This window comes from Boleophthalmus pectinirostris, unplaced genomic scaffold, assembly GCF_026225935.1.
Source record: "Boleophthalmus pectinirostris isolate CB_2022bp ecotype Guang Dong unplaced genomic scaffold, ASM2622593v1 HiC_scaffold_14, whole genome shotgun sequence".
Classification (NCBI taxonomy): domain Eukaryota; kingdom Metazoa; phylum Chordata; class Actinopteri; order Gobiiformes; family Gobiidae; genus Boleophthalmus; species Boleophthalmus pectinirostris.
Window position 1 is genome coordinate 17,648,296 of NW_026571047.1, and position 24,196 is coordinate 17,672,491.

Consider the following 24,196-nt stretch of genomic DNA (forward strand, 5'->3'; position numbering starts at 1 on the left):
TTTCAAATTAATGCAATATTTGAAATATTGAAGTTTTGAGCTATGAACTTTCGGGGCACATTTCCGCTGTACGGGTATTTGTTGTGATTGACACCTCTAAGAACCAATGAGAAGGCTTAAATTTGAGAATGGACCAATCGCAGCACAGAGGAGGGTTGTTATCGAGTCGTAAACGGTTAGTAACAGGACAAGCAGGTAAGTAAGATTTTTGTCCTATTATTTCGGGAAAAATAAATAAACACACTAATCGACGGACAAAGATGTGTATTTATGTAAATGATCTACAAGTATGTCGTCTTATATATAATTTTCTCTGGTGATTTTAACCGTAAACATGCAAAAACTGTGTTCATTGAGAAGTCAGTATGGGATCGGGAACTAAACAAGCTAGTAGCATTAGCTAAGCTTCATTGGCCAGCAGCATCTGAGCTAACGATGTCCTCAGACCATCAGACTCAAACAGGACCTGGGCTAACGTTAGCTTTAACCAACTATACTTCAGCTGAAGTACAATTCATGCATGATAAACACTGTTATATCTTTTCTTTCTCTATGAAATAATGCATTAGTTTAGACTAAGTTAAATGCTTATTTCATGACGGGCTCATATCCATTTGTTGGAAAACGTAAACTTTTTCATTATAAATGTCCATGGAAACGTTATGACTGCAACATTCAGCTGTAACATTCAATCTATATACACTGTCAAAATGATTTTATTTCAATGATTTCATTCATAATATGTTATGTAAATCACTTATGTTGTGCATTTTGATTTCAGATATTTTCCAGGACCATCTCCTCGCATGTGGATTATGGAAAAGAGAATGACAGGAATGGAGTTACAGGTAGGCTTTAGTTATACTATGTCTATGCTTTATACACTTTTCTTCACTTGAAATACATTTGCAGTAATTATTTTAGTAGTACATAAGTGAAAACTGTTTGGGTTTAGTATTCAGATTAATATATTTGGGAAAATATTTTATTCACAATCAATGCATCACTGGAACAATAGTTATTTGTATTATCCATGTTTGTAGTAGTAAAATTAAGATGCATTCAATAATTGTGAATGGAGATGTATAATTATTGTATAATTTAAATTATACTATGGTGTAAAGTTTAATACATTGTATGTTGTAAAATATTACTACAAAAGTAGTTAACATTGCTTTACGTGCGCTTTTACTATTTACTCGGAACATGTTTGGCACAAATTTATGACGGTAAAACGGCTCCCTCACGTGGACATCAGGGGAACATTGCATGTGTTGTGGGCGACCGACAGTCGTTTCTGTAAAAAAGTGACGTGAACATACGTGAAAAACAACATAGCCAGTGCTGCAGACTCTGGGAGAATATTTGCTACAATCTGACCAACAAACCAGATCCTCTCACATTAGTGGAAATTTTTTCTTCAATATCATTATGTTGTGGCACCACATAATGGTTTAATTTTGCCCTGACATAATATATTATGCCTTTGTGCTTATACGGGATGTCTTTAGATAAACAGGTTGTGTGACGCAGAACAAGTTGATTCCTATTGTATTTATTCAGCCCATTAGAAACCCTGCAGCTTGTGGTTACGAACGAGCTATTGTATAGATATGCAGTTAACGAATGTAAAATTGGCCCAACATTGTCTTTTGGAAGACAATGCCCTCCTGTGGTATCTTTTTGGGGCATTTTGTCGTTTCTTATCTGCCCTTTACTCTAGTGGTGAGTATGAGAAATGTCTCCCGCCTACCAGCAGCACACACGCATACGCACACACACAGCACTTCTATGTTTGTCAGACTCAAATCCGAGGGAGAGGAGCGAGCCGCCATTTTCTAAACGTCTCTCCCTAAAACGAGAGAAAAGCGCTGGCGTAAAACAACCATCTGGATTACCTTTTGTCAACGAAGAATTAGTTCTTTTGGTAAAGGATTGCCTTGTTATGCTGTAAATCTGAAGTAACTTGGTGTAGAAACCGCGATTTCTCGGCCTTGTCTTATATTCGCTCTAGCGGCGAGGCGAGCGAGCAAGGTGTAGATTGATTCGCCCATTGCCTGAATCCGGAACAAGCGGCTGTGTCCACCGGGCCTGTGAGGTAACTCGGTGCCTTTTGGAGTATAAATGGCAAAGTGAACGAATAGACTCTGTTTTTTGTTTTAGCAACCTTGGCTTTTTTCACCAAACTGCAGGGGATTGTTACCGAAATTCCCTCGGATAGTGCAACCTCGTCACGTGGTAGGTTCCTCCTTTTTCTTTGTTAGCGAGCTAGCTTCACTCGCAAGGTCTACTCCCAACTTACCCGCTTCTGACATATTTACACTGGCCCTGTATTATTTTCACTAAGTAGTAATATAGGACAATGACTGGACAAGTCTCCAGACGTTCCCTGGACGCGCTGACCGTATTTATTTCCTGAATCTAATTACAATGCACACCATGTCTCCAGCACTCTGCAATAGGTCTTTACGCGTTTGTTTAAAATGAGTTGCAATGCTCAAGTGGTGTCTGGCCTATAATCACACAAAACGGGCCTTTACTCTACCACGAGATGTGCATTTAACTGCGAAGTTACCGCATACGTGACTATAGCTTTTGTCGCAAATGAGATAACACTGGGCGGTATGAACCAAAACTAACGCGGAGGAAACATAACTTGAATTGCCAGAGTTGTAATTTCACGCACATTCAGGGATGTTGCGTTGAAAAACTCTGCGCTGTAGAACAGGGTAGACACAACCATTTTCATCCTGAGGCGCGGATTGGTACAAAATGTGGTGTGGCAAGGTATGGTTACACTGCAGTTGGCTTATGGGACCCGCACATTGGCTTGCCAGCAGGTTGTGTTTCTTGCATCAGCAGCTTTCGGGGCTAACGTTAGCCACAAACGAAGCGCATTAATTAGTACGTAGTGTATTGGGCGACATGGTTTGGATACGATCTTTATCGTATGGTCCTGTTCTGTAGGATTGTTTGATGTGGTAATCGTGTGTTGGTACTAACATGACCGGAGCAAGCCCACGTCAGATCTCACCATATCCCGTCTATAGACCAGCCCATTATTAAATAACCTTATTACCCTTGGAGCGAATTGTGGGGCGGATGACTCTTGGATCAACCACTGCTGCATCTAGTGTTTTTGTAAACACCAGGAAGACGTTTTGATGATTACGTTATGGTCGCCTAACGAGAGAGATGGGTTTTGTGTCGCATCTATTTCCAGTTATTTATAGCAGTTGTGCGTTGAAAGCTGTAGTGAATAATTTGAGCAATTATGACAGTGTCTAAGCATCTTTGATACGGTGGGAACTGGTTCAGTGTGCTTTGAGCATAATGGACGGCTTGAAGGTATATGAATTGTATTGCATAATCTGTTTCGGAAATACCAACATGGCGTAGTGCGCGCTGACTAGAAACTGCGGTGAAATACTGAGCCTTCATTCATCTGACCCTGCAGAAGATACGCTCAGATGCAGTGTGCTTTTCATCTCTATTACTTGATGCAAGGCCGCTTTATTTGAGCAAATGCAATAAGACGGTGTTTTTTTTCTTAATTTCACACCGTTAATTTTATTGTTTACATGTTGACAATTGTTAGGACACTAGATTATACACTTTTAAATTGAACTGTGTTAAGATGACATCATGTGCTTTAGACTAATGCTGGACCTAAATCCACCTACTTACACAGCCCTGTCACACAGTGACTTAACCCGAGCACATGTAGGGCAGTGGGTTTGGTTCATTTCACTCGTCTTTGATTCGTTCAGAGGTAGACATTTTAGTAGGGAAAATAATCTGCACCAGTATCTGTGTAAATAAATTTATTGTACAGATTTTTCTATTGTCTGGTGTCCGCTATTAATACATTTGAACCTATATAAGGCTTAAACTTTAACCTGAAAGGTCATAATATTCTTTATGTACAATTCTAGAAATGTAGTAAAAATAATAATAACGATCTCAAACTGCAGGATGAAGAAAAGTATTTACTTATTAATGCAGCAAAACAAATGGATGGAAATCAAAATTTTAACAAAATGTCCAGTAGCATAATACTTCAATGAATGTAAACTAGATTATTGAGGAGATGATTATCACCAACATTCACCGTGTCATCATGTGACCACTTTGTATTTTTCTGACATTGTTTTAATGATCATGATGCATGAAAATTTTCCACTGTCAAGACTCAGAACGCGAAGTACAGGTATACTTTTACACACGTTGACATTTCAGTTGCTTTTCACTTGTATTTTAGGGATGGGCAAAATTATGAAATAATATAAATTTTCCCTCATTGACTGCAGTTTCATCTATTCAATTTTTCTTGTCTTAATAGTACATATATAGCACTGGTTTAAAATAAGAATTTATCAGAAATGAGCAAGATAGGTGTTTAATGATAACCACTTAAATAAAAGGCAAAATTTATTCCTCCAAGGTCTGAACTCCAAACCACATGCTTTTACTGAAAAAGAGTTGACTATAGACCTTGAGTCTAAAGATCCAAGCATATCTTGAATCTGCACAGCCCAGAATGTATTGTTCTTATTTTACAACTGAAGTTATTATGTAAAATTTTCATGTAGAATTGCCACACAGGACTGTCTGTATGCATGACAAGATGACATAACATTTTTCATAATTTCTGTTTTGTGATTTCTCCCTAGGCTGTCCTCTGGCGGGGCAGTAAGCGGGTGGTGTGGAGCAGGCCTTGGTGCCCGTCTCTCGGCACTGCATGGCTGCGATGGCGCCCGCTCTCACCGACGCCCCAGCCGAAGCTCACCACATCCGCTTCAAACTGGCTGCCCCCTCTTCCAGTTTGTCCCCAGCCAGTACAGAGAACAACGGTAACGCCAGCAACATTCTTATCCATAGCAGTGGTCCTGCGAAGGGCAAGGCCGCCCCAGAAGAGTGCCCGCTTGACTTTTGTGGAGGAGATCAGGAGCAGGAGCAGCCCCAGGCCGACCCAGTGGCACAGGCCTCTGCCCTGGGAAAGCTTCAGCCTCTGGTAGCTTCCTACCTGTGCTCGGATGTGACGTCTGTTGCTTCAACCAAGGAGTCAATCAAGTTGCAAGGAGTCCTTCTCAAACAGTCAGTGCTTAAAAATCACAGAATCCTGCCCACCTCCCTGCTCAACGGTGGTGGGGAGTTCCTGTTGAGGAAAAGGCAGGCCATTGAACTCTCTGGTGGTCATCTCAAAACCCTAATGAGTGGAAGCACCAACGGTGGCAGCCAGCCTATGGCTCCGGTCAATGGCCTGGCCAAGAAACTGGCCACAATCCCCGGCTCTGGCTGCGTGGTGGCAGTGAACGGTGACAAGCCTTCTGCTGCCACAGACTCTCACACCCAAAACCAACCCCTGGATTCAGAGACTTTAGATGCTTCTTTATCAGGACATGTCCCGTTGAAAGGAACCCTCAATCAGAAGCATTCCTCAGGGGTTTCCCAAACTAATGATGGAAATAACCTTGAATCAACAGTGCTTCAACCTGCTGCACTTTCCCCCTTTACCCAAGATGCCTCAAACTCCAGTGAACCTGGTGGACAGGTGGAGGCTGATTTAAACACACTTAACCAGCTACAGGGATGTGATGGGGAGAGACCTGGGAGCAGCCAACAAGGCTCTCCGTCCTGTGCACTTATACCAGACCTTCCCCTCCCTTGTGGCTCCAACTCTGAGTCCATTGAAGCTCACATTAGGGAGCGCACTCTCCTGAACAGTAACCGCCAGTCCGAGATCGAAGGTCGACTGCGCCGCCTGCGTAAGCGCCTTCAGGTGGTCCAGGCCAAGCAAGTGGAGCGCCACATTCAACAGCAGCTCGGGGGCTTTTTAGACACCGCTCTTAGTCGGTTAATTTCTACTAACCGTAAGTCAGAGACCACCACCCCCACGGCCACATGGAGGACTGGGCGCCACTCAAACAACAAAGATGGTCTCAGCAGGTTCCTGAAAAGCGGATCCATGCCTTTGGAGCTGGAGCGGCTGTACCTGAGTGGAACGGCCAACCTGCATTCAGCTGAAAGCGCCTTCGACTCGGATGTGACCGAGAGTAGCTCTGGAGGGGACTCTGACCTGGAGGAGGAGGAGCTGTCCCGGGTGGACATTGAGCAGAGACATGTCAAAATGTAAGTACAAGCGTCAACAGGAAACAAACGCTTATGTGATTCTATGTGACATTGACAAGGGCTGCTATGGAGAAAGTTTGCATCATTAAAATAGATTAAGGCATTTACATATTAGATTATTATCTCATCACACCTCACTTACACTCCTGGTGAAAGATCAGTGTTTTCATGGAAGGCATTATACTACTGTACCACACCACAGCAGGTGCTAATGACAATTACAAGTCACTTGTGGTGGAGGAAGACTCCAGGGAGGGGTAGGCAGAGATACCATGTCCGTGTGCCCCTGGAGCTTTTGTAGGTGTGTGGGTGGCATCCTCCTGTATCCAGTGCAGACATGAATATTCTGCAGTTCTGACAATAGGAGAGTGTAAAACGAAATGTTCTGTGGTTCTATTTTCACATAAATTCAAAGCAAAATGAAACAGGAGGTTGAGGTTGATGGTGATTTTCCTTAAGGTGTGGGTGTGCATGGACCCTGGTGTGATGAGGGCAAATGCAGTACAGGGAAGTTCACATCATGGCTCCTCAGTCCTGCAGCTTTAAGTGGTGGAAAGTCACAGTATAGCATGTGGGTCAGGAACCTTAATGGACTAACTGACCTGTGCAGAATATAGTAGATTATTAACAAGGTAGCAGCTAACACCAAATTTTATTGTTCTTTTTCATGTTGTCTTTAGATGCTTTGATTGGTGTGAGAATGAGACTATTTCGAATTTCCTAAAAGCACACAGAAATTATTAGAGTGTCTAATAAAAAGTGACATTTGAAATCAAAAGTGGAACCAGACTATTCGTGTTGATTTAGTGTTGTAGTTAAAAATAAAGCTTCTCAAGGTTGACCTCATCAGGACAGAAAGTGCAGTAGCTCACAGCAGACCTCTGACGTTTAAACAGGAAGTGCTGATCTGAAAGAGATAAAAAACGCGCATGCGACTACAAGAGAACCAACAGATCTGTCAAATGTCTCCTATACTGGGTTAGGCTAAAGGCTAGCATTTAGCCTTGATAAATGAATACATGTGTAAAATAATTTCTACTGCTCAACTATTACTTATATAATCTGACTTATAACATTTATGTAAATGTCTAATTATTCAGAGAACAGTAGATGTATTTTAATAAAGCACAGTGTAGTTAAGTTAGTATCCTTTAAATGACCATCTCAAACTAATCTCATTACACAGAACTTGGTCCAGCTCAAGTTGCATTACCCCAGTAGAAAATAATAGCTCAGATGATGTTATGATCTTTGTGCACATTGTTTCATTTCTGCCTCATTGATCTGTAGCTCTCAGTCACAGGAACAGCTTTCTTAAAGACAATTTATTGACTATTTTACCATGTCCATTTCAGTCTTCTAAAATTAACATGTCATAAATTAGCAAGAGCATTGTGAGATATGTGCTACTAGTCAACAACGGGTAACTAGGACAAAAGGTGCCCCCGGTGCAGCTTGTTCTACATATTGTAGTTGATGTAATGTTTTTCACGTAACTAAGGTACTAGACAGTGTTTAAACTTTGACCTTTCAGGAGCTTAGTCTTAACGTTGTGAAGTTATGGTAATTTCTTATCCAAAATGCTAATCTTGAGCACAGACAGTTCCACCTGGTTTATCCATTGGCCTGACACTGACCTGTGACACCTTCCCAGATATCAATAATGTAGTCAGATTTTATATATTTGCATAATTTATTTGGTTCCACTATTTTTTTTTACTATTATATTGATAAGTTGAAGCTGCTTTGTATATAGTCTTGAGTTTTCCCACCCACAGACACTACAGGCTGCATTTCTCACAGTGAATCGCTGCATAATCCCTCTTGTAAATGGCGTGTATGTAACCATAACAGCACATTTTCTCTGCTGACATTTGCCTCAGTTACCAATTAATGGCTTACACCACAACTCCAGTCAGGCCACTGTAGCGTTGTCGTCAGGCTCTCCCCCTTTAATTATTTAACCTCTGCTGGGTCGCTCGTCGTGTGGAAAATGACCTCCTTTGGCTACTACTAGTTCTTTGGATGCCTCTATGTATCGCAGAGGACTAATCCGGCCCCCTGTTCTCAACGTGGTTTCCTGTAAGTTACGCTGAGAGAGGATTGCAGCCTCGTCGACATCTGTTGGTGTGCTTATGCTGCAGGCCGTCTCTTTCTGTCCGCAAAGGGCCCATAGCATAATGAGCATGAGGGTGGGTCGTGCACAGGGCTACAAAATTTGAGAAAAACCTAATTAGAGGTTTGCGACTTGAAAAAATTAGGATTCTGTTCAGAAAGCACATTGTAAACAACTCCAGGGGGATTAACATTTGGAAGAAGACTGAAATATGAACTGATAAATTAATACAAGAGTCCATGTTTCTAAACAACAGGCCTAACAAGATGTTTCTATATAAAGATAGGATAGGATTTTGTTTGGACTTTGCACACGACTTTCTATCATCCATCTAAATAATTGTATTTGATAATTTCGCCAACTCAAACTATAATTTTCGATTGCAACATTGTACAACCATAATTGCAAATGACTTTAAATGTCTTAGGTTATGCTCCATGGTCTGTTTTTTTCTTTGGTATACTATTTCATCATCCAAGACATACCTGGTGTTAAGGCTGCAAGATTAATCACAATTAAATCTAAATCAGTCTCATGACACGGCAGATCTCACAAGCTGCAGTTAATGTTTTTAGGATTTAACATTCATTCTATCTTCTGAAAACATAAACTGCAACTTGAATCACAAGGCATCAAAATAAAACATACCTGGAGTTGTTTTGCTTCATTCAGGCTTATTGGAGACTTCTATGTGATTAAAACACTGGTTGCCATTTAAAGGAAACCTGGGATGAGGTGCTTTGTACACACGCATTTACTAGGCAACCCTTCCCATTTATGTGCTCACATTGCTTATTTAGAATTCCTTGTGTCCTGTGCCGGCAGTCAGAGTTTGTATACTGATAATTAGGGGCTGAACACTTTTATTCGGGGTTTAAGGTCCCTGAAATGTTCCATGGAGTGGCATAAAGCTTGGCACTTTCCATGGAGACAAGCTGGTGACTTTACCAAATCTAGTGCTTTTTTGCAAAAAGGCATCTGTAATTGAACGAATGAAAGATGGGTTTGTACCATACGGTGGAAGGAATAATTAGACATTAAAGCAATAACCTTATCTGGTGACACTCCCTCCGCTGTAAATGTTACATGGTGCACCTTTTTAAGATGTAAAACATAAAACACCAATGCGTTGGTGTCCTAATATAACCCTGAATAATGCATAATTTAATCTCTTTAATGACATGGGCAGCTTCCTTTTGGATTCATATTGACGTCCAGGAACCACACACGCTCTATTCCCCATGTTACTGTGGGCACAAGCTGTTCTCTTCTCAGAAATGTGTAGGCATCTTTTTGTTACTCCGGCAACAATAAAGCTCATCAGACAACTCCTGGTCTTACATAATGGACCATTGACTGAACATTCAAACGGCCGGCAATTCTGAGACATCAAATCGGCTCCCATATTGAGCTAGTCTTTGGATAAAAATCACTAGATGTTTGAAAAGGCCTTGCTCCTGTAGAATTAGGGTTACCAGGTTGGCCCAGACTACAGCGTTCCTTTCATGCTTGTGCCTCAGCATTACTCTGCTCTTGAGTAATGTACCCCTGTGATTCCCCCCTCCCATCGGCCTCATGTGCGTAAACGTATGTGACTGGACGCTTGTGTAGGTCTCGTTCCTCTTTGACACATCTGGTTGTGTTTAGCTCGGCCCAAGTTCCTCACCGAAGCAGACCCACAGCCTGTTACATAACCCCCCTCTTTTATGTAATGACTGCTGCAGCTCTCTCCTGCCCCGCACCCGGATGTCTGATTGTCCTCTGAGTCTCCTGCCCCACTCCCAAACACTTTGATGACAATATAAAGTCATTTCAGTAGTTTTTCTTCAGCAGCTTGTAGGCATGAATGTGATGTTGGATTTTAAGATTAATTTCACTGAGTTTGAATTCATAATTGTCTTTCAATCATGAGATACTCTTCTGGTAAAAAAGGACAATCTGTGACACGGATACAGGAGGGCTGTTTTCATGGACATGTTATTAAAATGGAACGTTCCACAGTATGGCACGAATATTGTCCATCTTGCATTAAGGGGTTTTATTGCTCTGAAATACCTTGAAAAAAAACAACAACTAAAATTTCACTGTGAGCAGTGTCACCTTTCTACAGATCTGACCTGCAGCTTGGCCTGGTGGCGTCAATCTGCTTGTTTCCATGGAGCAATAATATAATTTTTATATCATAATGGGCACAGACATGACATCTCCATGGTGACAAGCAGGTGACAGAGCAGGAACATTACATAGTTCACCTTTTGTAATGAACAGTAATTATTGAAATCATTAAATGGCAAAGCTTTTTTATTTTATATTATCATATATTTATTTTAGTAATGAGCAAAATTAATCAGTTAAACCTAAACTGTTCTCATTGATTACCACCCCACATCAGAAGGTGCAATTGAAACACCACATGATCCTTCTTCTTTTGTACTACAAAGTGAATTAAAAATGGTAACCACAAGAAAATTGCCCTTGTTCATTTGCAGTGAGGCACAAAGTGATTGAATACTCAATTAAATGTGGATTAACTGATCAATATAAAATCAACAGTATAGGGCCCTGTGCTTTGCTTTACCTTGAGTAGGAGCCATATTGTCTGCAGATGTTAGAGACAAGAGGCACACCTTGTAATACAATGCATGTCAGGATTTGAGAATGACTCAATTTCTCAATGTTAAACCTAAAACTTGTGCTTCAAGACAAACTGGCTTTTATTTTATGCAACATTTCACATTTTAGGGGCTTGTAAGAATCTAAATATTTAATGAACATACAAAATCACAAGTTGTGTGTGCACTGGGCAGCATATGGCTACAGTGCTTGTGGAGACTGGATATAGGTCAGCGTTGTGCATTGATGTAAATGGAATGTTTTTATTGCAGGCAGCATGTATGTCTTGAGCAATTTCCCATTGTTACTTTGAGCCCTGCTTTAGCTGCATGTTTCTGAAGCACGGCTCATATTATAGAGATATTATACATTTCAGTTTCTGTAAAATGTCACACACAAAATCTATAAATCTTCAATTAGCAAGAAGCTGCTGATCGTTAAATCAATTGTCAGCTATGTCTGTGCCTGTGTGTGTCTCTGTGTGGGCTTCTAGAAAGGTCTGATGCTGGTAATACCTTTCTGTGAACTAGTAGTGGCTGTTGACAAAACATGAAGAGAATATTTATCCTACTAAAATTGCATATTTGCATTGAGTTTGTTTTGTAAAAATATGTTGTGTTTGATTGTGCAAGATGACCACACACTGCTTCTTTATCTATACTTTTCTATAGGGTTGTCAGAAGTATCAAATCAGATTCTTATTAGTACTAAAACTAATATGAAACTATATACTCATTTGAGGAAGAATTGTTATAGCAAAAACAGGAAAAATTTGAGCTTTCCTGAAAATGTTTTGTTTGATTTTTGAGCTTTTAAAAACAAATGCAAGACCTCATGCTAAGATAAAGAAAGTACTGTTATTTTGTGAAATGAAAATTACATTCTGTTACTAAAATAGCATTTTTTAAATCTTCATTGTTGTACCGTAATAGGTATTTAGAATTCCTTGGTATTGGAATGAAGTTTGAAATTCTAGTATCATGTCAACACCAGCTCAGAGTAGCTTTACAATCCTATACAATGTACAAAAAAAAGCTGTCAGTTAATTGCAACAAATTGATTACTGAAATAATCGTCAACAAATGAAGTACTCCAATGTCTGGTCTATACACAAACTCCAAAACATGCCAGTGTACGAGAAGTTGTATGACTCAGACAGAGCAGTGATTGCATCAAAATGGCTAATCATAAAATTTTATGTCAATTCTATTTTGTCAAGAGCACTTAATGTAAGACTTTATCCAGCGACATCACTTTCTCTGGGTCTGTTTCAATATAAATTACAGAAGGCCACGAGATTTAAACAACTAATAGATTAACTGAATGTGTTTACATGCACTCCATTATCCTGGTTTTGTCTATGTCCATGTAAACACAGTATCCCAGTTTTAGTAACTTGGATAAACCAGTCTGGGAAATGATAAACTGAGATACTGTCAATGGGGTATTCGGGATACTGGGGTATGTATCCTGATTTATCAATAGAAGTGCCAAACTAAACAAACAAGTATGATAGGAGCAGTTTCCTAAAACAGCTGTACAGCTCTACCTGGACTTTTTTAAACATTTTTTTTGTTTTGATATAACACCATCTAATATCTGTGGCTATCTTTGCTACTTTTGGAATTAACTGTCTCTGTGTTATGAAGCTGTGAGAGGGTTCAGCAGTCTTATTAACTGTTTTTAGGCAGTTTGTTAATAGAAAGGCCCTAGAAAGATTAGTAATTTTGCTCTAATATTTAGCCCCACATCTGTAATTGTCTCCTGGATACCCATATATACAGGGATATTTCTCTATGTGCATGTAAACACATCCAGAATGCTGTCACAACTGGGGTAAAGCTCATTATGTAAACACAAATAAGCCTCAGATTAATCAATTGGCAAAATAGTCATTCATTTCACGCAGCTCTGTTTGAATCACAAAGTTGATTATTTTCTCATAATCTTCTGTTATGGTTTGTGGTATATTGCTCGACTCATTGTGTGCAGAACTGCTCATAAATTCACAAAGACTCGTAACTTGAAAATTTTCATTGTCGAATCTGTGCCAAGTTGGAGACAGAGCAGCTAGTTATTCTTTCCACGGTTGTTTGTTTGCAAAGGACTTTTATGACAAAGGAATGCGAACAAGGAAGCCTCATATTGTGTTCTCAGGATCTTGTTTTAATGGGTAGTTGCGTTATATCGTCTGCATTACTTTCAGTCTAAAATGTGAATATTCTTGAGATTCAAAACTCATCTATTAACAACAAATTATACACTGGATTCTGAATTGCTTTTTGATCTTTTTTTTGTGTTCATCTTTTAGCAGCATTTTATTACGGACAGTAGTATTTACTTTAGACCAGATATGTGACGAAACTGAAATTTGATGTCACGATTATCATGGCCAAAATAATTGCGACTAGCTATTTATATCATGATAATTATTAAATTGGCAGACAGTTTAAAAATGGTATGGATATGAATGATAATTTTTATTAATATTAAATTGAATAATATTATTGTTATATTATTATAGTGTTGAACTTTTTTAGTGAAAGTGAAAACAACAATGATCTAGAAGAAAATGTCACGAATAAGTATGTTTTCTCAGCACATTCTGGTAATGCAATTGTGATCATCTTTGTTATCGATTATTAAGTTTATATTATAAATTAACCCATGGATGATTATTGCCTACCATTTTTATCATGATAAATTATATTGTTGCTTATTGTCCCCTCCTTGCATCTCATTATTGTGGACAATGGTGACTTTAGGCAGGTCAATGTGTCATGAAACTGCCCCGCTTCAACATATGTGCAGTGTCCAGACAGGAGCACAGTGTAGAATGTGCTGACACGTCGGAAACGGGCCGTAGTGATCGCCGGCGGTGCTTTTGTGCCGGAGTAACGGGAGGGGGGAGGAAAATATGGCCTGGTTTTGGAGGGGAGGGGGCGGAGCTCTGTATCACAGCCCCTCTTCCCCACACACCCCTGTTCCTTCACATTGACGATTTAAGGTCATCAGTAGTACAAGCATTTCAATAATAGCACTGCACTTCAAACAAGACTTTTAGCTCTTCCTCTGGCTCCACTAAACTTAAGATTAATGCAAGCTTTGTCTGTCGTTATCTTTTGTTTGTGGCTTCGCTCGTGGGAAGATCAGTTTACATTTTCCTAAAACACTGGACGCTGCTTTCAACTCTCTTGCCATTTTTTCTGGGTGACCTTTTCTGTCTTGATTTGGGCAAAGCATTTACAGTCACTTTCAAAAATGCTGTTATTTTATTTTTTAATATTTATGTGTGATTTCATTTTTATACTTGTTTAAGATATCATTTTTGTTTTTGTGTATTGCATTTGTGACACCTACAATGTTTTGGTTAACTCCCCACAAGAATGCAAATTATTTCTTTTTGCATTGATCTCCTGCACAGGCTCCTGCTGTGTACATTGTGTTGTGAACATTAGAACTGAAACTTGGCTATATATTTTTAATCTTCTAATCAAATTATCATTTCTATTGTACAGTGGAATTTTAAAATACACTATTCACAATGTAAAACTTTAAATATGATGAAAGACTGCTTCTACAAATGTGATTTATAAGGGCCATTATTGATGAAAATTTGAATAATTAATTATTTTGATTTAATACTGTGGTTGTCTGTTTATAAATGGCCTTGTGGTGTGTGTTTTTGCATCCTTATATAGATATTGCTTCAGTAGTCGACTATTCACAATTATTCTGATCAGTCATTCCAGCCCTTGTGAACATCTTATTTCCCAAACTAACAAGTATAAATCCCTACTGTACATACTAGAGTGTAGAAATACAAATATAAAGGTATGAAAGTACAAGTCTTAGCATTGCAGCTCTTTGCAGTGATGTCCTTGATGCGGTGAGGGAGCTTGTTTTGTTTTGCAGTGAAAAGTCAGGGCTTGTCCTTCTGTGCTCAATGGAAGCTGTTCCCACTTAAAGTTCCCAATAACATAAGATTCCTGGTCGGATTATTCGCCTAGCCCCTGTCTGCTGCACCACTTCCTGCCTCGGCCCCACCCCCTCGGCACAGCTAGACTGTAGATTGCTTTTTAAAGTCCGTCTGCTCCTCAGGCTGTCTCCTCCTCCCTATAGTCTCATTTATTCCACGTTTCAGTTGTTTTTTCCAATTTAATTTTATTTTCCATCTTCTCCTGTGTGCGTTGTAGTATTTAAATTCATTGGCTTTCTCTAGTTTTGCTGGACTCTTGAAATTGAAAACAGAGCTGTGTACAGGGAGGGGAGGGGAGAGAAGAAGAGTGCAAGGTCTATCTTTGTCTGCTATCTGAGTCATTATTTTCATTGTTCAACCAGCCTCTGCGGCCTCTGACTCCGGGGGGAAACTGCGCCCCCTGTGGCTGCTGGCACACGGTGCAGGAGCAGACATTTTCCTCTCATGTCTGCTCCCTTTGAAATGCCCATTCTGTGTGTCATAGTGGGAAAATGGAGCTCTGTGTTCTCAGATGGTGCAGGCTGCTACAGTGGAGTGAATGAGCAAAGCCACAATCTCATATTCAGTAACGAGTGAGAGCGATGACGCAGGAGACGAGCTGTTTGTTCACAACAGGCCGGTTTTTCAAGGTGTCTGCAGCTGTGCAAGGCCTAAAGAGGTGCTGATACACTGACCCCTGCTGTCTGATAAGGGAACTGCTCTCTGGGGCAACAATAAATACAAACATTTGTATGGATGTTGACCTTTGGTCAAGTTAATCAGTCAATTAATCAGTTCATGGTATTTTAGTCAACTATTTTTATTACAATTATTGGGATTTATAGGACTTCTAAGCACAACAGCAGAAAGAATGCATGGAATAAGTTAACTGGAGTTTTAAGAGTGACTGGACAGTTAAATCTGCCTTTTTTATTGATTAAGATATTGTTTATTGTTATAGTTGTTTCAGAGAATTGTAATAATTCTGCCCTTTTTATCCAGTTAATCGATGCATAGGTCACAGCTTTAGCCAACCAAGAATTTCTTTGTTGTGTTGAGACTCCTTGCATTAGTTACAGTATATATCATTATTATTTACTCATTTGTTTAAATACTACACTATTGGTTTGGCATTCTGCTTTTGAGACATTAGAGTTCACTATGCTAACAGCATTTCTTGAAAATCTACTCTTATGTAACTAGTTATAATTTAATATTTGTGAATCAAGTGAAGGATTTTGAGGGAAAAACCTCAATGCTGTGATAATGGTATAGTATATCAGGATTGCTGGGGGAATGTTTTTATTCGTAATTATTTAACTGGGTTCATCTGGCTCATTGTGTTGAACATTTTGCCAAAAAAGCTATGTAAGATTATGTAATAACACAGGAAGACAGTTTTACAGTGCAGCTTAGGTCCTTGTTCATAATAAAAGTAAAAATGGGATGACTAAGCACAAAAAGAAAAGACTCTATTGATCACAATGGTTAATAATCGTAGTATTTTATTACAGTTCTATATGTACTGATCTTAACAAAATAAACTTCATGACATTTTTTTTGTTGTAGATGGAAGCGGGCAGAGAGTCGCTACACGGTGGAGCGAGCGGCCATCATCAGTCACTGGAATTGGCTCCAGGCTCACATCTCTGACCTGGAATATCGCATCAGACAGCAGACGGACATCTACAGACAGATACGTGCCAGCAAGGTATGGAATTTTTACTTTGTACTTTGGTAGTGAAGTAAAATCCAACTATATTTCTCAGTATTGTTAGTTTTAACTTGAAATTTGGGTCCTTTACTTTGTCAGGGCTCAGTGGAGTTGGGAGGTGTTGCTCCTAGTGTAACAGAAGTCAAATCAGAGCCTGTAAATAGTACGGTAAGCAACTAAAATCATGCATTTCTCAGTAACTGGTGTTTTGGCAGTTTGTGTTTAGTGTCTGTCTGCGAAGTTGATTTTAAGTAACTCTGTGTAATATTATTTCTTTATTGAGCCTTGATGCTTTGTTCTAGTGACTGTCTTTAGTGGAAAACACAGGCAGGAAATGGTTTCTTTTATGTGTGCTTTCTGAAATAGTCCATGCAGGAACTTTGATCTTCAGTTCCATTTTGTGTTGATAGATGTTAACTTTTCCTGTTTGGCTGATGTTTTCGTGGTAATTTACCATTTAGGACTTTGTAAATTTGGGTTGGTGATATTGACAGGAGCATAAAGGTACTTATTATCCAAGGCCCAGAGCAGCGAGGAGACCTTCTTAAATTTTGGACTGGGAAATTTTCACATAGAGAAAATGTAATATGGGCCTACCCAGGGCCTAAAATTTTGTGGATATTGACCTTATGTAATCCTAAAAACAATAATTAGACCAGTTTTGCACTCCATCAGAAATTAAATGTGCCTTTTTAATAGTTTTAGTTGAAGTATCATACAAAATGGACTCCACAGTTTTTATCTTTTTAATATTCTCAGTGCTCTAAATGATTTCAACCTTCAAAACTACTATTGTAATATATACCTGTTTTGGTTGTATTTAAATAAGAAAAAGCTCTCTAAACCTGCGGTCAGAAGGAGCAGAGCTGTGTGTTTTGTGGCAGCGCCTTGTCTCTTCTCAAATCAAACTAAATAATTTAAGAGCACATGACCAGACTGTTGGATGCGGTCCTTTATGCTGCCGCCTTAAAATATCTCCATTTGGCGGCACAGCCTGCAGTCACTGGGGGCTGATGGGAGGTGTAGTCTCTGAATCGTCTTATCTGTCGCTGCAGGACGTGGCTTCAGAGCGGCTGGAGCACACGGTCACCGCCCACATCACCAACGCAGAGCCTACAGGAGCCTGGAAAGGTCAAAATGGACAGCCTGTTAATGGCGTCCTCAGCAGGTAATGACTCTAGCAGATTTTTAAAAAAGGGTGGGACTTGTCTGTATGTGGGAGTGGCCTGTGGTTTGCAAAAGCAGTTCTGCAACATGTCCTTGTATAATTTATCCTGTGGTGTTTGGCAACCTCAGAACAAGGGTAATTAAACATAGATTAATTTGCACAGCAAATTATTTAGGGTAAAGAAAACCCTCTGCTGTATTGGTGTATTTCATAATTTATTAGAAATATTTGAACACATAATTAACTTAATTGCAAATTCCTAAATTAAATTAAATCTACTTTATGGCATCTAACATGGTCAAAGATGTTCTATACTATTCAGTTAATCCCCTGTTTTTGTGTGGTGGTCCCAGGATGGCAGAGTGTGCGGAGCCCCGGCCCCTGCAGCCCCTCGACAGCTCGTGTGTGGCAGCTCGGACGAGGCCCCTCGTCAGCTGTCGCCGACGGCGCCTCATTCAGCCCAACTCTGTGCCCAACCTCAATGGCAAGGTGAGCCAAGTGCATTGTACTCAGGGGCGATCCATTCTAGAGGGGTAATAAAGTCATATTATTGTATTTGTGTGGATATCTGTTTTCCCTCTGTTATAGCAACTGTTTTTAAACATGTACATTCTTGCTATTTTGTCCCAAATATATATACACTTTAACACACAGTGATAACACAGACTGCTCTGCTGTGTAAGGCCATTGTGTTTGGCTATGGCAGACTTTATTTGTATGAAAGTAGGGCAGAATCATGTTAAGTCCAACAACAAAGAGTGGTTATTGTGCCTTGTGACATCTCACAAGTTTTTGTTGGAAAAAGTTGTTCATGGCTCTTCTCTCAGTGGCTCAGTGTAAGTCTGGTATTTAGTGCTGGTGATTAGATCTTCTTCTGTTGTATGTGCAAGTCATCTGACCTATTAACTCAGCCAAGTTTTAAAGTCCCTGCAGGCCGTAGACATGCTGATGTTAAAAAGTGTCATTTGTACAAAGTCCTGATGCTGTTACATGCATGTCAGAGTTGAGTGACGTGTGCCTCTGCAGTGGAGGATTAGAGGATGTGCTTTGATCTCTCTGTGGCTGGGGCTTTGTTGCTTTTGCACCTGTTCAGATGTTTCTTGGCTCAAGACTGAGAATACTTCTGCTCTTTTAAAAGTACTTTTAATGTGTAGATTTAGGTCCAGTGTTTTAATGGGCTGTAATTGGATTGTAATCTTTCCCAGCCAAAATTGTTTCCTAATATTGCGGTCATTTTGATATTTAGTTTTAAATGAATGTGAATGCTTCTCGTTTGTGATGTGTGCATTTCACTGCTCCTCTGAACCACAGTCTAACTCAGCATTGTTTTCTCAGGCCCCCAGAAGCTGTGTCCAGTGTAGCTGCAGAGTAAACCCGAGCTGTGTGATGTGTGGTGGCTGGCCCACCCCCAGAGAAGACCCCCAGTTTGAACTGCCCACCCTTGAGCGCCTGTCAAGGCTGGATCTTGGCATCCACCCCATTCTGTCCTTCCCTGACGGTCAGTTCTGTCACTGTTTAAAGGAACAGTTTGCTCAGACATTTCCTATTTTACATTTTGAAGGAAGACAAACAAGGAGTGGCAGCCTTCTTCCTGAAGTTCCCAGAGTAGTTTTACTGAACCACTCACTGGTGTCACATTTACAGCAGCAACCCTAACACACAGGCCCTATAGTTCTGGTCACATACATAGGCCCTATAGTTATGTGTTGTGTCTTAACCGTCCTCCTCCTCCTCCCCTTCTCCTGTTTCTGTAGACGTGAGTGTCAGTCTGCGCCTGCAGCAGGTGATGAAGAGCCAGTGGCACATGAAGTCACTGGAGAGACGCAAACCTCTGAAGAAACTCTCCCTCAAACACAAGTTATCCTCCTCCAAAGAGAAGCACAAGTTTACCAACTCACTTATGGCAGTCAGTAAGTACTCTGCCTCTGATGCTGTATGCAAAGGAGACTAGATAGATCAGACATACTGTAAATGTTTGAACCGTAGGAGATTCTTAACATGGTGTGTGTTGCCTCAGGACTGGGTCACTATAAGAGCCGTGAGAAGCAGAGGTCTCTGGAGAGTGGTGGCAGCAGCAGCAGCAGTGCGGTGCTGAACTCGTCCAGACTGGACAGTCAGTGTAAGAGCGAGCGGTTGCAGACCTCCACCCCTCTTGGACCCTACGACAAGAGCTTCAGCCGCAAGAGATTACGAGAGCACTCTCTGGAACGCTCAGACAGTGAGTTATCAGGCATCTCAGGAATGCTCAGAGCAAATATTCTAATAGTCATAATATATAATAATATAGTCAGACAACTTTTCACATTATACGGGTCTATAAGTCACATCGACCTTATGGTAACCGCTGTTCAAATGTTTTTGCAGCATCTCCCAAGTTGTTTCTGGACTCAAGCAGTCCCTGCCCGACGTTGGCACACATGCACTCGTCCCTCCACAGCCCCCTCACGCGACAGCTCTCCACGTCCTCCGAAAACTCCACCCCACTGGGCCCTGGAGCACAGAGCATCATAACCACACCTGTAAGTGCTCTCAGTACTCTGGACCAATAGTCTCCTCCAAAAATGGCTAAAAGTCTATTACCATGCTAATGGTGCTAATATCAAGTGACTGAGGCTCTTGGGAAGAAAAAAGGGCAGAGAAATCATTCCTGTCTGGGCTCCATCTAGTGGTCAAAAGTTGATGCAACAGGCTCATTTCTCCAGCTGTATTTTTCCTTCCACTCAGCTCTTGTCATGTTTTAAAACAGAAAATGGCGTCCTTCAGTTCCCTTGGGACGTCTTCATGTATTTCCTCTTTGAATGTGAAGACACAGTGCAAAGAGACAATGTAACATGATCCATGTCTAATTATTCCTCAGCAGCAGCCGATCAAGAGGAGGAGAGGTGAGAGCTCTTTTGACATCAACAATATTGTGATCCCCATGTCTGTGGCAGCCACCACCCGAGTGGAGAAGCTGCAGTACAAAGAGATCCTCACACCCAGGTAAATATTTAGACTGGACCCACCACACTCTCTCTCCCTTTCACTCTCTCACTCTCTCTCCCTTTCACTCCCTCACTCTCTCTCCCTTTCACTCTCTCTGTTTAATTTTGCCCCTCTCTCTCTGCCTCCCTCTCTCTCCCTTTCACTCTGTTTAATTCTGCCTCTCTCTCTGCCTTTCCTGCCTCTCTCTGTCTCTCTCTCTCTTGGCTCTGGGTCTGCCCTGAGTCACACTACAGTCAGACACGCCCAGTATAGCTCAAGTAAAGCCCAGGTCATGGTGTTTTTCCAGTGCCACTTGTCCAATGTGATTAGTTTACGATCCATGTAAACTTGTCCTGACTTTCACAACCCACATGCAGCTGTTTCTGTGCTCAGAGCTGTTTGTTTTTGTTTCATAGTTGGCGAATGGTGGATATTTTCTCCCAGAAAATAACTGAAGAAGAGGATCAACGGGAGGCAAGTATTTTTGTATATTCATATTTTCAGAGTAGCCTCGTGGAGCTCAGTCTTAATTTAGTTTAGTTCATTAAGAGTGTGTTTCTCATTGGTTTGTGTGTTGTGTGTAGGTGGAGGACCTGTCGGAGGCAGCCTTCGTGCAGCTCCACCAGCCGTACGAGGACCAGGAGAGGTCCCGCTGGTCCTGGATGGCACTGGCTCCAGCCAAACGGCGGGGAAGCAGGTCAGTTTAATCAGCATACATGTACTTTTGAAATAATATTCTTCTGCGTTTTTGAAATGGTTAGACCTAAGATTAAATTTTGTCTATTCTTTATTTATATTGTAATCCTGTTCTCTGAAATAATATTTTGGTAAATAAGGGGTATGTACGAAAATATTATTTTCGAATACGCCCACAGCGCTGTATTGATCCTTACCTTTTGTCTATTCCCAGGTCATATAAATCTGTAGATGGTCGGACCACACCGCTGCTGTGTGGAACCAACCCCCCCACGCCTCAGCCCGCCTCCCCAGACCCCGGACACTGCCCCCTGCTGCACGACTACAGCCATGTGCCGTCTCCCCTGAGCCCCCCCAGCCCTGACACCACCTCCAACCCTCATACGCCCTGCTCCAGAGACTCCCACCGCCTGCTCTCCAGTGAAGACACGCGCTGCTCCACACCGGACTTCTCCTTTGAAGAACGAGTATGTACCAGACTGTTCTTTAATGGAACTGACGCTGTTTAGTCAGCAGTTTGTTTTAGAGTTAAGGTATCCACATACAATAACACAGGAGTGCAGTGCATGCTACATACATACATGCCAAGGGAACGTCAGAGTTCAATGGGTCTGATTGCGTATAGTACATTATAATCATTAGACTGCTGCACACTGTGGAGGCTGATTTTCTCTGAAATGTCCCATAAAGAGCAATAAGTGCTGATTGGAGTACGTCATTATTTGATCCATCCATACATCTTCTTCCGCTTATCCGGGGCTGGGTCGCGGGAGCAGCAGTCTAAGCTGGGACTCCCAGACCCAGACTTCCTTCACCCCAGACACGTTCTCCAGCTCCTCCGGGGGAACCCAAGGCGTTCCCAGGCCAGCCGAGAGACATAGTCCTCCAGCGTGTCCTGGGTCTTCATCAGGGCCTCCTCCCTCAATTATTTGATCTGGAGTTTTAATTTTGCATTGGACATTTTCGTAGGAGAGATGATAAATACTTGGTTAGAAGGATGTTCAGGCAGAAGCTGCCAGAGGACACACATGAAGTGTGCATGTAGTGAAAGATGAAGTGGTAAAAATATAAAAATATGTGATACTATTCTGTATAAAGGAAGTGTTGGGGTGATCACCAACCAGTGTCTGTGTTCCCTGTTCTCTACTTGTGGTGCAGTTATTCTACTGCAGTAATGCTCTGCTTGGACTAAGACATATCAGTGTGAAAGTATATAAACTATTCTGTTCCCCTCCAGACGGTGGCGCCGTGGGAGCGCCGGAGCTTCCCTCTGTCTGAAGACCCCGCCCCGGAGCCTGAGGCCGACCCCGACATCAGACCCAGGATGAGGAGCATCTCAGGTTGCCGAGCAACAGCCTTTGGGAGGCTGGATTCAGATGACATGGACCTGCCTTGTGATGAAGACACCCCCAAACACAGGATGTCCCACCGATAAATGACTGACCGGCGCCCCCTACAGCTCCTCTCTGGCATTAACAAACAGAACCTCAAAGCAAAATAAAATATTAATGGGTTCCTGTTGTTTGATATTCAAACATCAGTCTAATACTTTTCACAGTTTTTAGTGAATATTATGGAGATAGAAGCCTTTCCCTACACTTGTTTTTGTCACAAGAAAAAAAGGATAAATGTTAAAAAAAAAAAGTATAAAAACAACACGTTACAAAAAATGATTTCTGTAGTAGGCTAAACAATGTACATGGGGGCTTAGTGGTGTTCATATGTCGCGTGTACACTTGTAGCGCACTATGTAGCGGACTCCTCAAAATATGGCCAAAGGGTGTTTTCTATTGACTAGTTTGCTTGTAATTCCCATGTACATTTTTAGTGGAGTGACAAATAACAAAACAAGAAAAATGCCCTCCCTCCTCCTGTCTGCCCTTCATCCAAACCCACAGGTACATGAGACGTGGTCCCCCTTGGTCCTTTAAGAGGAAGTCACCACAGCACTTCTGCAACTGCCAAGTCTAGTTTTGTTGGTTTGCTTTCATTGTTTTTCATTCCTGGAGTTAATTTTGTGTATGTTCTGTCTGTTCCAGCTCAACACATTTTCTTTGTGTTTTAAATAGTAAAAGTAAAAAAATCATTCCTTTTATCTTTGGAAATCGTCCGTCTCTCTTTCCCCTTGCCGTGTGTCTCTTCTTTTGAGTTTAAAACATGGGGTGATGGCGAGACGACTGGGATGTCCTTTAAGAGCACTTGCCCAACAGAAAGCAATGCTGCATGCTCTGAACATGCTACTCGAATGCTAGTTTTATCACAGTACTACTTATTAAGAACCAAACAATCACAGGCTAAATGGGAATGAGTATACCATCAACTTCACTCCCGGATCCTTTGCATTTCTGTATTTACATGAGTAAATTGTGGCAAAATAAAAAATAACATGAAGCCCTCCTCCATTTTACTGGCTCGGCTTGACAAGAAGAATTGTTTGTCTTGCAAATTTTAATCATCCAAATGTAGCGGCACCCACTCAACTGAAGCCAACCCCAACTCAGGTTTTTCAATTTAAGGGAATCTACTTTTCTGGTGTTAATAGTTTGAACATATGATCTGGATATTCTAGACTACTGTTGCTTTTGGTGAAATTTTGTTTTTGCCACCCCACAGTCATAACCACACAATTGCCCCTCCTAAGTAACTAATTGCTATGCAAAAAATATATGGTTGTTTTTCTTTTATGCCACAGTCATTCAATCACTGTTTTTTCTTTTGTAGTTAAGCAAGATGTCAATGTACCTGTTCGATTGTTGCAGCAGTTAACCTAATCAAAAGCAGAATTGTTTTTTTGTAAATAGTACCATTAAAACATTTATGTTTAACTTGGCATGG

The 24,196-nt window shown here is 41.0% G+C and overlaps 1 protein-coding gene across 4 annotated transcripts; it reads left to right on the forward strand.

The window, feature by feature from the left end:
* The first annotated feature begins 177 nt into the window (after nt 1-177).
* On the forward strand, nt 178-24,191 carry LOC110154220 (KAT8 regulatory NSL complex subunit 1). 4 transcript variants are annotated; one of them, XM_020918187.2, is made up of 16 exons: nt 178-195; nt 782-848; nt 4,674-6,132; nt 16,389-16,530; nt 16,633-16,701; nt 17,589-17,701; nt 18,055-18,190; nt 19,037-19,199; nt 19,456-19,611; nt 19,719-19,919; nt 20,066-20,220; nt 20,559-20,683; nt 21,082-21,139; nt 21,250-21,362; nt 21,576-21,828; nt 22,599-24,191. In XM_020918187.2, exons 3-16 carry the CDS (start codon nt 4,742-4,744, stop codon nt 22,794-22,796), a joined length of 3,273 nt encoding a protein of 1,090 aa, XP_020773846.1. In that variant the 5' UTR covers nt 178-195; nt 782-848; nt 4,674-4,741; the 3' UTR covers nt 22,797-24,191. The 4 variants fall into 4 exon arrangements, with proteins under 4 accessions (XP_020773846.1, XP_020773845.1, XP_020773848.1 ...); XM_020918186.2 differs by lacking the exons at nt 178-195; nt 782-848 and adding an exon at nt 1,770-2,238; XM_020918189.2 differs by lacking the exons at nt 178-195; nt 782-848 and adding an exon at nt 1,770-2,238 and having other exon boundaries at nt 20,562-20,683.
* The last annotated feature ends 5 nt before the right edge of the window (nt 24,192-24,196 follow it).